Source organism: Haliotis rufescens, unplaced genomic scaffold (assembly GCF_023055435.1).
Source record: "Haliotis rufescens isolate VD_foot unplaced genomic scaffold, xgHalRufe1.0.p SCAF_65, whole genome shotgun sequence".
Classification (NCBI taxonomy): domain Eukaryota; kingdom Metazoa; phylum Mollusca; class Gastropoda; order Lepetellida; family Haliotidae; genus Haliotis; species Haliotis rufescens.
In genome coordinates this window covers 1,994,391-2,008,653 of record NW_025964356.1, presented here as the reverse complement: position 1 = coordinate 2,008,653, position 14,263 = coordinate 1,994,391, and the positions used below count along the sequence as shown (strand labels likewise).

The 14,263-nt window shown below is 41.7% G+C and overlaps 1 protein-coding gene across 5 annotated transcripts in view; it reads left to right on the top strand.

Annotated features, from left to right (window-relative positions):
- LOC124118187 (rab11 family-interacting protein 4-like) overlaps positions 1 to 14,050 on the top strand; it is a 297,536-nt gene extending 283,486 nt beyond the window's left edge. For all 5 annotated transcript variants that reach the window (XM_046480299.2, XM_048387107.1, XM_048387106.1 and 2 more), the window contains one exon: positions 11,012 to 14,050. In XM_046480299.2, the coding sequence (XP_046336255.1) occupies positions 11,012 to 11,131 (120 nt within the window). In that variant the 3' untranslated portion in view covers positions 11,132 to 14,050. The remainder of the gene's footprint in view (positions 1 to 11,011) is intronic.
- The last annotated feature ends 213 nt before the right edge of the window (positions 14,051 to 14,263 follow it).

Genomic DNA, 14,263 nt, shown 5'->3' with positions numbered 1-14,263 from the left:
CCCTAGTCGTCAGAGCCATAGGAGTAGACTCAACAGCTACAAATCTAATATACTGTTCAGCATCTGGAGATCCACATGTCATGTCAGCATCTGGAGATCCACATGTCATGTCATTTGACAAGTCCTTGTCTTCACACAACAACCTCGACAAACAATCAGCAATATTGTTACTTCCCTTGATATACTTCACAGTATAGTCATAAGGTTGCATTCTCAAAACCCAACGTTCAATCCTCGCGGAGGGCTTCGAACGAGGCGAGTAAAAGAACTCCAGAGGTTTGTGATCAGTATGTAGTTCAAACTGTGAACCATAGAGATAAGCATGGAAACGCTCACAAGCCCAAACCAAAGCAAGAGCTTCCTTCTCCGTCTGAGAGTACCGTTTTTCTATATCTGTTAAACTCTTACTGGCATAACAAATCACCCTGTGCACACCTGATTGCTCCTGTACCAATACAGCACCAAGGCCAACAGGACTCGCGTCCACGATAACCTGTGGAACAGCATTCTTGTCAAAGTATGCAAGTACATCCTCACTAGCCATACACTGTTTCAATTTTTCAAAAGCTTGTTGCTGTTCAGTGCCCCACACAAAAGGTACTGACTTCCAAGTCAACCGACGTAATGGTTCTGTCAGTGTCGCCAAGTTCTCGATGAATCCCCCATTGAAGTTAACAAGACCAAGGAAACTCCTCACTTCTCTGGCATCACCTGGTTCTCTAGTATCTAACACAGCCTTCACCTTAGCCTCTGCTGGACTCAATCCCTTTACTGACAACACATGACCTAGAAACTCTAGTTTCTCCATTTGGAACTGACACTTGTCTGGATTCGGAGTTAGACCTTTCTCTCTTATGACAGTCAAGACTTTGGCCATTCCTCAGTGATGAGGAGCATGAGTTCCATGAACAATAACATCATCCATGATATTATGAACACCTTCACACTCGTGAAGTATCTGCTGAAGAATCTTTTGGTACATTTCCGGAGCACAACAAATACCAAACATAAGTCTCTTGTATCTGTAAAGGCCCTTGTGTGTACTGAAAGTAGTAATATGTCGTGATTTGGGGGAAAGTTCAATCTGATGATAAGCCCACTTCACGTCCAACTTACTGAACACAGTACTGTGATTAAGGTTTTGTAAGACATCATCAATGGTGGGAATCGGATGCCGTTCGCGGCGAACTGCCCTATTAGCCATTCTCATGTCCACGCATACACAAATGTCTATGCCTCCTGGTTTAGGTACTGTAACTAACGGTGATACCCAATCGCTAGGACCATGGACCTTCTCAATGATATCAAGTTGTTCCAATTCATCTAACTTTTTACTAAGTCTGTCTCTCAAGTGATATGAAACATTCCGTAAAGGCTGTATCACAGGTTCAACCATGTGATCAATAGGTATCTTTAACTGATAGTCTTTCAACTTCCCCAAACCCTGGAAACAATCTGGAAAGTCTTTCACAAAGTTCCGAGGCTGGGAAACAACACTATTCACATTTGGCCCAAGAGCCAAAATTCCCATTTGCAATGATACCTCACGACTCAAAAGTGGAGGCCCATCTCTATCCATAACCACAAACTCATCTCCAACTGAAATATTTCTTGCAAAATACTACACCTCTATCACATCATTGCCATAAATTCCTGTTTATGCTGAGAACCACACTATAAATTTTTATAAATTTTCAACAGACGTCCACTGCACTGCCAACATATCCATAGTTGTGAGGAAAACCCTATCACTTGCCATGGACGCTACCGCGCATGCGCAAGGCGGGAATCTAGTCACTTCTTTTCCTGTATGTCCTGATGACAACAAGGAAAAATATTTTGGTTGCACATCAGTACACGTGATTGAGTTCCACACTACATAGCACATTGATCTTCAAGAATCACAGTCTGCAAGCAGTGAACACACATGATTGAGTTCCACACTACATAGCACATTGATCTTCAAGAATCACAGTCTGCAAGCAGTGAACAGTTCTACTAGAACGGGGGTATAAGAAGATCGGACGATCTCGTAAGTAATAAGTTTATGGGAAGTGTTGTGGGATGAGATCCTCATCTCAAAAACAGATACCCGTCTGTTCGGGCTGTGGCCAACACCAAGTCCCTGATGACCCTCACCCCAAATGTCTTGCTTGCAAGAAAAGCAGCTGCACACAGAAGTCTAGATGCACCTACTGCGAGCCTCTATCAAAAGAAAAATTTGATAAGCTTTCCAATTGCTAGGCATGGGCCAATAATCCGGACTATAAAAAGTGTACTAGAGCTTCTATTTCTATTAAGAGGAAAGTGATTAAACCATCGAAAGTTTTTAATCACATGGGTGACAAGAGAGTGTCGCGAGAGGATGAGGTTAAAAGACCTCATGCCTCATCCCACTCACCCAAAGTTAAGGAGCAGATGTATTTTACCGAGTTAGAAGATTTCCCTAACTTACATCCGGCGGCGTTAGGCATAAAAAACAACATCCCACAACACTTCCCATAAAAACGACGTTCCCCCTCTGCCGCGTCACCCCTTTAACTTAAATGAGTTCACGGACAAGATAACTAATTCAATGTCTGTTATGATTGACAATCGAATGCAATCTATGGCTCAAGAAATAGCAGAGCTAAAAGATTCTGTGTCTCAAACCCGGCATGGCCAATCAAGGGTTGATAATGAATTTAGACAAAGATCTAAAGCTGTTTATGAGAGCACACCTTCATACAGCAGAAATACGCTAAATCAGATTATGAGGACAAAAGGAGAGTCATTCATAGAGACAGAGAGTATCAGAGATTATCTCCCTACCATGAACATCATAGGGCGCACCGTGAATCACGGACAATGCATAGAGATAAACATCAATCTCCCTCTAGCTCCTATGACAAAAGATCTGACATAGACCGTGCATATCAGCATAGAAAACCTAGGCGTTCGCCTTCCCATACGGTATCTAAATCCAGACCAAGGGTGCCTTCACCTCCTCCAGCCCCTGCTCTGGAACCTTTGCCTGCTTGGACAATGCTTGTCTGGCCACTCTCAGCGATGGAATACAACTGCTTGGGTTCCTTTTCAGTTGCTCTTTTTGGATTAGATTGCACCTCTGGTTTAAAGTGCATCTCTGTCTCTGGCCCTGTTAGAGCGCTGGCATCTACATCTGCTAAAGCGCCATGCATAAGAACATTCAATAGTCTTCAATAAGGTCCAGTTGTCATGCAGCCATGCTGGAAGTAAACTCCCAAGAATGACAGACCCAGCAGTGGTACAAAGCCAGGGGAACCTTTCAGCCATCGGGACCATTGCAGTCTCTCTGGGATTGATCCATAATCTCAAGGTCTTCAATCAGCTGTTATTTGGACAGCCTTCCAGGTTCCTAATTACAACCTGAATCAGCTGTATCTATAGATACAGAATGGAGACTAGCAAGCATCACTGGATTTAAAGAAAGCCCACCTGCATGTCCCCATTCTGACGGACTTGGTCCTCTATTTCTGTCAATAACCAACAAAAAGCCTGTCTACAATTCATTTGCAGTCAGTTTAACACATCTTAGAGTACCCTTGCAACACGAAGCCGATAGCCACCAACCTCCATCTGAGAGAAGTCCAGTTCAAGGAGCTCCTACTATGTCCGGTACATGCACTGCAATGTCTCATCTTACACAGAATCATCAGGGAAAACGTTGTGGCCTCTTCATACCGATATCTCCCTAGACTAGAAGGTTACTTGCTGAACGCATTGGCTTGGTAACCCTTTTAATTCTTTTACTGCATTGATACCTTGACATCACGCACTGACATTTTGCCAGCCACGTAGGTCGCCATACAGTCGCCAGGACACCTTTTTGTCTTGCTGACATGCCGATATGCCAGGTTGGCTTGTAGATCATCTCCCATGTGCTTCGCCTGGGTAAGGCGCCTCCCCCCAGGTGGAGCACAAAGTTTGGGAGTCGGGCGAAGTTCTCCTTCCACGTGACCACTTGGTGGCTGATGTGGAAAGGTCCTAAGACACTGCCTTTACGACACTGCCTGTCAAGCCATTAATTCAAGTACCGAGATTCTGGAAAAAACACTATCTTTTCCACTCCATGGACTTTGCCAACATCTCTCATCCTGTTGATGAGGACGTATGGATGCTCGTAGGCTCCTCTCGGCCCAGCTCGGCCAACTCGGCCATCCAGGACTGCTTGGACAAGAATCCATCAGAGGCCAATGACAAGCTCCTCTCTGTCCTGGATTGGCAACAGCATCAACTGGTACACATGTCGACTTACATTTAATACTGCCTTGGATCTTTCACCATCCCAAGACGTTCTGCTCTGCTCAAGCAGTCCTCCTTCGTTCAAGACGCAACTGATGCGCCAACCTTGGTCTGGGTCCCGACTGTTGCTAAGGAGGCCCAGAGTTGGGATACTATATCTCAGCAGCGGAAGAGGACCAGTTTGAAGCGGAAGTCCTGTTCTTTTCGGCCCAAACACCAGTCCCCCAGAAAAGATCGGACCTCCAAGCCTCCCTGCTGAGTACGCTTTTCCGGCGGGGACCAGTGACAGAAGTGACTTTCTTCGGAAGCCCGACAACTGGCAACTCCCTCCGCCAGTTGAATGATACTGATCGCCAAGAATGCAGTGGATCTCCTGGACACTGATTCCATCTCTCAGGGGTTTTATTCTCCAGTCTTCCTGGTGCCCAAGAAGGGTTCGTCCAAACTTCGAATGATCCACAATCTGGCGCTTTTCAACCTCCATTATCTTGCGCCTCCGCCACATTTCCAGATGATCTCCATCCGGTCTCTGTGCCATCTCCTTTAACCGATGGACTACCCCATCAGTCTGGATCTCCAGGGTGCCTACCTGCACGTTCCCATTCAGGCAACACATCATCGTTTCCTTTGCTTCATCTTCCGGGGCCAGCACTTTCAGTGGAATGAGCTCCCATTTGGCATTTCTACAGCTCCGTGGTTATTCACACGTATAACCCATCCCATCGTTGCGTTCCTTCACTGCAGGGGGATTCGCTTCGGAGCCTACCTAGACGACTGCATCCTCGGTCAAACCTTGATTCTTCAGCGCGATTTCATCCTTCGCCTCCTCCATCGGTTGGGTTGGATCATCAACATGGAGAAGTCAGATCTGACTCCCTCTCGCCATCTCACTTTCATAGGCGGTCTCTTTCTGACAGACCTCTCCTTGATACAAGTTACTCCGGATCGGTTCGCGGCGATCCAATCCGGGGTCAGGAGAGCCCTCTCTCAACCTCTCGATCTCCGCCAGTGGCAGAGCCTTCTCTGGCTGTTGACCTCAGCTCAGGATCTTACATCCAGGGACATCCAGGGGTCGTCTTCAACTGTGTCCCCTTCAACGGTTTCTCCTGCCATTTCTGCGCTCAGACCTGTCGGGCCACCTTCATCCTCTGCCAAGGGAATTACGTCCATTCTTGGAGTGGTGGCTAGTCCCATCGAACGTCTTGAGTGGTTCCTTTATGACAAGCTTCGAGGCCACTCACAATCTCTTCGTGGACCCGTCTCTACAAGGATGGGGCGCCCACCTTCTCCAGGAAACCGCTTCCGGTCTTTGGACTCCTTCAGAACGTGCGTGGCACATCAACAATCTGGAGTTGGAGGCGGTCATTCGATTGTCCATCCCCCACAGAGTGGATGCTCCACCCTGAAGGCTTCCGGTTCTTGTGCGATGGCATGGGGACTCCCAACGTGGATCTCTTTGCAACGGTGTGCTACCACCAATTGCCGGTGTACGTGTCTCCTGTCCCGGACCCAGCTGCTTGGGAGGTAGACGGCCTTACTCTGTCCTGGGTCTGCCTAAGTGAGTACACTTTTCCGCCCCCAGTTCTTCACCCCCAGGTCATTCAGAAGGCGGCCCGGACCTGTCCTCTGGATGTGCTTTTGGTCGCGCCTTACTGGCCGTCCTGGATTTGGTTTCCCACGCTCCTTCAGCTTGCAGGAGAACCCGTGTTGCGTCTACCGGCATGGCCAAATCTGCTGCACAATGCTCACACCAGACAACCGCATCCAGACCCTGGCGGTTACAGTCCAGGCCTTCTGCTTGTCCAGGCACATCGTTCCAGTGTCCGGTTCGACCCGGTCGGCAGTTTCACGTTCTGTCTCTTTCGGATATCGTTGCCCTAGATGATGACCTGGAGCTCACCCCCTGCCCAGTTCGGGCCCTCTGACGTTATCTTCAGGTGTCTCAGCAACATCGCAAGCAGCGCCAGAGGCTGTTCATCTCTCTTTCCAGCCGTGGCTCTGCAGAGATCTCTCGTTATACAGTCTCCCTTTGGCTTCGTTCTGCTATCCTGAGGGCTTATCGTTGTGCTGACTTACCACCAACAGCCTCCAAGAGATCTGTGCCCTGTCTTATTCACTGGCCCTCCGTGCTAACGTCTCCATCCAATCCATCATGGGGGGTGCTTCTGGTCATCTACTACTGTCTTCGCCAGCCATTATCTTTTAACATTTCGGTGGAGGACGTCGAGGGTATGCATAGCTTTGGTCCACTTCTCCTGGCCCAGCATCTTACCGACCCTGATGCCATTGACCGTGCCGATTCCGAGGAACATTGCTGTCTGCGGGCCCACTGGCCCTGCTGACGCCTATTGTTAAGGTAGGACCATCCCTTGTGCTGTTCCTCTTGGGTTGCTGGGTACTGTTATGTCAGTAAAGTTTTGGTCACGTTTTTCCCCCTCATTTTGAGCCGGACATGGAATACCATGCTTTTACCCTCTGTCAAACATTGTTCTCTCTACTGTCAGACACAATTCTGTTCCGAGAGGGCTTGACCTGCATCTTATACCCTTGCCTGCCGTCCTGGCAGCCGCTACTTTGCTGTCGCCTACTGGGCTTCCTGCCGGACGGTTTTGGTTGTGCTTCTTCAGTGTACCCGGCACTTCTCATGGTAAGCCCACCTTCCATCAGTCAAATAAAGCACTGTGTAGCGTCAGGTAAGGGAAAACATGAGCATTTCTGATTAAATGCAATGTTTTTTATACTTACCTGACGCTACACCTATAGGCCCACCCAGACTCAGTCCTCCTCCTCCGCCTTACCGTTGGCGCCACTGTGTCCTCTACGTCTGATGTCATCCAGTGAAGAATATGAGGAGTGGGGGCAAAGGGGGATAACTTGTGGATACCTAGGCACGGACTGTAGTCTGTTTAAACTGTCTCTTCGTTCCAGTACTGTCTGTTTGTATAAGGAAGGGAAGCTAAAGCACTGTGTAGCGTCAGGTAAGAATAAAAAACATTGCATTAATCAGAAATGCTCATGTTCAGTGATGTCCCCACTTCCAGGGTCACATGAGAGCTGTGTGATAGGGTTAGCCACACAACCAGTCGGAACAACTTCTTCTTCATCAAGACCTCTCACAAGCTCTTTCCCTCTGTCAAGATTTAGGAGTAATGCAGGATAAGTATACAAATATATAAAAAAATATCTAGGATTTTAGTAGTTTCATCAAGGCTCACTGCCCTGCAAATATTTTTTTCAATTCTATTCGTCCCGACCATACAGGCAGATGTCATGCATAACAGTCTCGCCATTCTTGAAGTTTTGCTTTTTAAGATCTGTCAGTAATTGGTAATAATAAGTTGCTGTTATCTTAGTTTGCTTTACTATTACTCTTGACTTGTCAAAAACGTGCTGACAACAAAATAACAGATTGTGATGAAACATTTCTTATCACTCAGTGTTTTAGTTTAAGATTGGGGTGGAGTGTGGAAAGAAGGCATCTTTGCAATTGTTCAGGTGATTTCTGGGGACTGATACATGTCTCTAATTTTAGTACTTTGCCAAGTACTTTTCAACAAGAATGTTTACGGAAGTGTCTAAATGTTTTACTTCTGATTAATTTCAACTGAAACAGGGTTACTTACCATTTTCAATCCATTAATTAGGAAATCTGCTCACAACTTCGACAACATTGTTCAACTGTGAACACAGTTATATGACTATGGGAAATTCCCAATCAAATTGAGTATTGTTGAACATTTGTAGAACATTTGTTGAGGACCCTTACATATTCCAAATTTCTCTATTTGGAATGGTTGGAAGGGTATGGGGCTGCAGGACCCTTGAAATTCATGGCCTTGGTGCAAGACTGTAATTTCAGGGAGCACAACTTAAAAAATGTTCAAGACAATTGCGTTAAAAGCTATAGACCAAATGGTCAACTAATCCAAAGCCGGTATTTTAGAATTTTAAAATTGTATTACTCTTTGCATATTGATTACTTGTTTTTCAGATTGTGTTGTTTTAATATATTTGATTCTACTGAATTGGGTTCATTGTTGAGATCCAAAATAATTCCAAAAGAAAATTTTTTATGGCAGGTGATTATTATTTTTTCAACAACCCAAACCCCCTGCCCCATTTTCTAAATACATTGACAATGTCATAATCAAAATCTCAACAATAAAACAAAATCAAAACCAACTATTTGTGTCATCTGTCATTAATGTCTTCTCTTCAGAAACTGGAATTGGAACTATTTACATGTCATTTCATAAATAAATGACCTACAAGGTGACCTTGACACAATCATGACATATGATAAGCGTGGAGATAGTTACTTAACTTCATTCTTAATGATTAGAAAGGTATTAGATTTTTCAAGAATTACTAAAAAAATTCATGGAAGGAAGTGTGCACTATTCACAAGAAAATACAGTATATCACTGAATAAGGTGAGCTTCTGTACCAGAAGATAAATAGAATCTGGTTCTATTTATACATATTAATCAGGTCCGCTGTTACAAAATTGGTTGATTTTAATTAGCTCTAACTCCTATAAATACAAACCAAATATTGAACCAAATTTTTTGTTCAGCATATTAATATCTATCTGTATACCGCCCGCCATATTTACATAATTATTGTATATTATAAGGTCAGTTGATTGGCTGAATTATAATACTGATAATCCCATACTTCAAAGCACATTTTATCAGTCCCAACTTTAAGGTATACAGTGGTAACTCATTAATCCGGATGTTCTTGTTTTCAGCCCAAATCTATCAGATAGGGAATAGTTGAACCAGCTACAGAGCTACAGAGGCTGTGGCTCTTGTTTTAGCTCACCTGGCTTATATGTTCCATAATTTTTTTAAAAGGTATTATTAATTTATGCCTTGATTAACATTGGAATTTCAACCTTTCTGAAAACAGAAACTTCTTATGTCCATTTCTCACCTACATTTGTTTAAAATTTAATGTAACTTATATTTTTGTCCTCAGTATTTATGCAGAAAATATTGAATTGCAATACTGACAGCTACTTTAGTAAAGTGTCTGTTTTTTTGGACATGTTAACTGTGGAATACATTTCCAGATGAGCTTTAATTCTGTTCCACCATTTCGTTATTGAACAGTTATATTCTTTTGTGTCATGGCACTGTTTGGACCTTGATTTAAGCCTACTGTATATGACCCTAGATAAGCTGATTTCATAGTTAAGCCGAAGTGTTAACTTGGTCCTTGAAATCTGTATCAAACTGTTATGTGTGGTAGATAAACCGGACCACCAGCCTAAAACTTAATCTTCTCATCATGATCCGTCATCGGAAATAGAATATCAACGAATCTGCAAGTTAATCCTGTTACACTATCTAGTAATAAAAAGTGTTCATTGTATATCTGGACTTATTTTTGTAATCTATTATATTATTATTTTTTTTAATTCATTCAATATAATATTTACATTAAGTTTGGCAAAATCACGTGTCCCTCTGATCCTTAAAACTTCCGTTTTACCCGTTATTTACAGCAACCACGATCATATTTCCGTTATTGACACCTTGAAATGAACCTTAGTTGACAGAGAATGGATACATTTATCATAACTGCCATACTTTGACTTGTTAAAAGTCATATTTGTTCTTGTTTGACTATTATATGGCAACAAATTGTTGTTGCGATGGAAGTAGCAAGATTGTGCGAAACCTCAAAGCTGACTTGACAAATTGCTCAATGCTGAAAAAGTATCCGGCAATACAACAAAGTGCTACCATATAACCCTTGTTATTATTTTGAAGATATAAAGTAAAGTCTGCAATTTAAATAACACAATATCAGAATATTTTATTCAATGTAAAAGGTAGTTTAAGATACTATTTCTTCTGATTCTTGCATCAAAATTCTTTTCCATTATATTATTGGGTATGTTTTAATGTAATCACTGGTAGATTGGGAGAATATGTGTGTACTGCTGATTGCTATTTCCGGCTTAGATTACAAGACAATACACACTGTAATCTTAATCCCTGCATATAAAACAATGCCTAGCATAACCAAAAATACAATCAAAATGGTAAATCATCATGTCTAGTGATATTTAATCGCAAATGTCACATTTTCAATGACAAATTTCGTTATGGCCTTGTTCGTTTGCATGAAAGTGATACAATGTAGGTTTTTTACCAACAAGAAAATACTTTACTCAAAGTGTAACCATTACATAGGCCCACCTCTTTCTGCGGAATCTTTTTTCTGGTCTTCAAAATTTGACTTATCTACGGTCATATACAGTAGTATCATTTTGCACATGTTCCAACCCTGTCTGAGCCTAGTTATGGCACTGTTTTCACTTTGTTCTAACCTTGTCTTGGTACTGTTATTACTCACGAATAATGACAAAGCATATGGTAAGTTAAAGAGATATTTTTTGAAAAACTGGCAAATGACATGCAAGAAGCGTAGTGGTTAAAGCTTCGTGCCAAGGACCCGGGGTTTCGATTCCCCACATGGGTACAATGTGTACAATGTGTCAAGCCCATTTTTCGGTGTCCCCTGCTGTGATACTGCTAGAATATTGTGGCGTATAACCCTACTCACTTATTCACTCACTCATTCCAGGAAATCAAGTTATACATAATTTTGTACCATGCATGATCACACCTTTAAGAACATAGATCTACAATAACATGCAACTGAAGCCAAAGAAACAATTCCTGGCTTACCAATCTGCCACAGTTGCTGTTAACTCTCATTTCTTTTATTTCAGCTACTTGAGAGGTTGAAGAGAGAGCAGGAAATCAACTTGAGATTGAAGCAGTATGTTGACAAGATCATCCTGACCATCATTGAGAAAAACCCATCACTCCTAGAAATAACAAAACAGTGATCATTGTGTTTACTTTGTGTTTACATTGTGTTTTCAGTCCATTAAAGGTACATACATGCTGTATGTGCGAGCACACGCACGCACGCAAACACACACACACACACACACACACACACACACACACACACACACACACACACACACACACACACACACACACACACGCACACCTTGCATGTTCCCTAAATGTGAGATTTGTGGCATCAGAAGCATTTGCAACTCAACATGACAATGTTATCTTATTTTATACCCCCATGAATGGAGATGTCTGCACAGATGATCTCCTGTCAATATGGCACAATTCGTACAGTGTGGCATAAACTCCTTATAATAATATAGGTAGTTGTCATTTGCAAGGAATGAATGGTGAGACAATATGTATAGAGGGCATATTTTAGCTAGCTTCACCAACACTGGTGTTGCAGTGGAGATTCTTCACAGAATGCTAATACACTCATGCTCATGTTTGTATACAATGATATAAAGAAAGTCACATATTTTTTTTAAAACTTCTATGTACATAGATTTGTCCTTTATGTTGCAAGTATTATACCCGTATCAGAGCACTGACTACCTGTTGGTCTTTGAGCTTAATCCTAATTCGCAAAACATTTTGTGATCATTGAACCATTAGTTCTGCCATCCACCAACAGGTATTATGAAAAGCAGGGTATATAGGAATTATGATGAGAATTGTTTTGCCTTTAAGCTGTCTGCTACAGGCCTCAAACAGTGGTTATATACCAGTTTCATTTTACTTGGATCAATACAATGCAGTCATGCACCCAGCAGAAGGGAAACTGTTCAACAGTTGACACAGTAAATAAGACGAGGCATATTGGATATGTTTAGATTTGTGTTACAAGCCTTAATGGATCAGCCAGTGTCGGCCTGTGTGTTCCCGGAGAAACTGCATTCTTTGGTAACAAGAGATATGAGTATGTGTTGGTTTGTGACCATGGAGACAGCTTCTGGCATACTTTGTGGTACCCATACTACATTTGGTAATGCAGAGATGTATGAAGTTTCATTTTTGCACCAGTCAGCAATGGCCAAAGTTTCAGCTAACTGTGCCTTAGCTCTCCTTGACATTGTTAATGTTAGCTTATTTCATGGGTATTTGTCAGTTGTTGCTTGATCATTCTGTTAGCACCTCAAAATATGTTTCTAATCAACTGAACATATCAATATCATATTCACATAACATTTTCTACCTGTGAGGCAGTTAAAAATATTGCAAAATGTTTACAGAACTAGAAAAATGTCTGTGAAAACCCTACGTGTTAATCTATGGTTTTAAGAAACAACCCAACTTAATTCTAATTGAGCTGTTGTGATTAAATTCCAGTTGCGTGCTACATGTCCTACCAAAATTTTAATTCTTTGGGCCTTTTGGTTCTGAGAAACCTATGTTTTAAAGTATTCTAGTTATTGTAAAAAAAATATTGAATTTGTCATGTTCATGTTCTGTTCTGCCCATGTACACATATCATTCCCATTATGGCTTTTCACAAACATTTTGTGTATTTCATATTTAGCTATGGCAGAAAAAAATATTTATGGCCATTACTCTGCCATTTTTGTACAAAATGTAATGAAATTTGGTGTTTGTTTAGTTTGTTGTGGGATTCAATATATATGCTGTGATTGGGGAAGTCATTCACCCTACACAATTCACACATACCGGTAGTTTTTGCTAAGAGCAGATAAAGAAAAATACAATTAAGGGCCTGCATGCACAGTAGTTTTCTTTACCTTGACTTTTCAAATCACAATTTTCTTTCATCATTACAACCATTGAATCTGTGATTTCCTACCATCTCTGGCTCGTGACCAGTTATTGCTTAGGACCAATTATCACCAATCCCTCATTATAGCACGCACATGATCGCGCCCTGTTTTACTTTGTTTTCATTACATGAGAGAAATTGATGCAAAACTCACTCTTGTTTGAAAATATTAGAAAAATACACGAAAAATGCACCTTGCTCGGATATCACTTCAGAAAATTCATGTAGGTGGTGTACTGCATCAAATTCTCGCGATACAAAAATAATACAAATCGATGATGCAAATTTAGTTTAGTCATTCTTCCTAAAAATATGATTTCAAAACCTAAATAATTTAGCTATTTTTTCATTAATTCTGTAAATTTTATTGAATAAAATATTTGAATGTGATACCAGAGATAATAAAAAAAATGTAATTTGTATACCTTAAAGAGGTGTGAGTGATCACGTGGCACATGCTGCTGAGATAATGGTGATAACTGGTACAGTTAGTAGGTGGGAAAGTCCTATTTCCGCTACTTTGATTCCCTCTTATCTGTTATAACTGATTCCCAAATTGACTAAAACTGTTTTCATGGACAGAAATAAACACATTTGCTTATAGTTTCACACAAATTAATTTAACGTTGTTGGTACTATCAAATTTATGCATGGAATTTTTCAGAATTAACACGGAAGAAATGGCAATAGCCAGTGCTCATTAATAATTTTTTTCCATGTACGTATGGTTTGAAATGGTTCCAACATACATAACAACTATTCTATACTCAACCGCAAAAGAAACGCAAGATGATATACTGAACACCAAAAGTTCCTGTGAAATTGAATAAGATTTATTGCAAAGTTATGTTTTTTACCAAATCTGAAACAATTTTGGTTTGCAACAGATAAAAGACTCCTGTAAGTGTTCAAATGGTTTAATTTGCCATACTGACTTCAGAAAATGCGTGATTTCATAAAAAAACATGAACATGCCAAAATGTAAATTCACAAATCAATAGAGTGTGTGTCCACCTCTGGTTGCAATGCAAGCAACACATCTTCGTCTCATGGAATGGACCAGGCTTCGCACAAAGTCCTGTGTGATATCTGTCCATATCAGCTGGAGCATGTTTCGAAGTTCCTGGAGTGTTTGTGGAACACGTGGTTGACGTCGAAGGTGTCGATCCATCTCATCCCACATGTGCTCGATTGGTGAGAGATCAGAAGAGCGAGCCAGCCAGGGGATGACATTCACGTTGTTTTGTTGAAGAGAATCTTGAGCAAGTTGAGCAATATGAGGCCGGACGTTGTCATGTTGAAAGATAATGCCTGGGCCATGACAACGCAAATACGGTAGAAT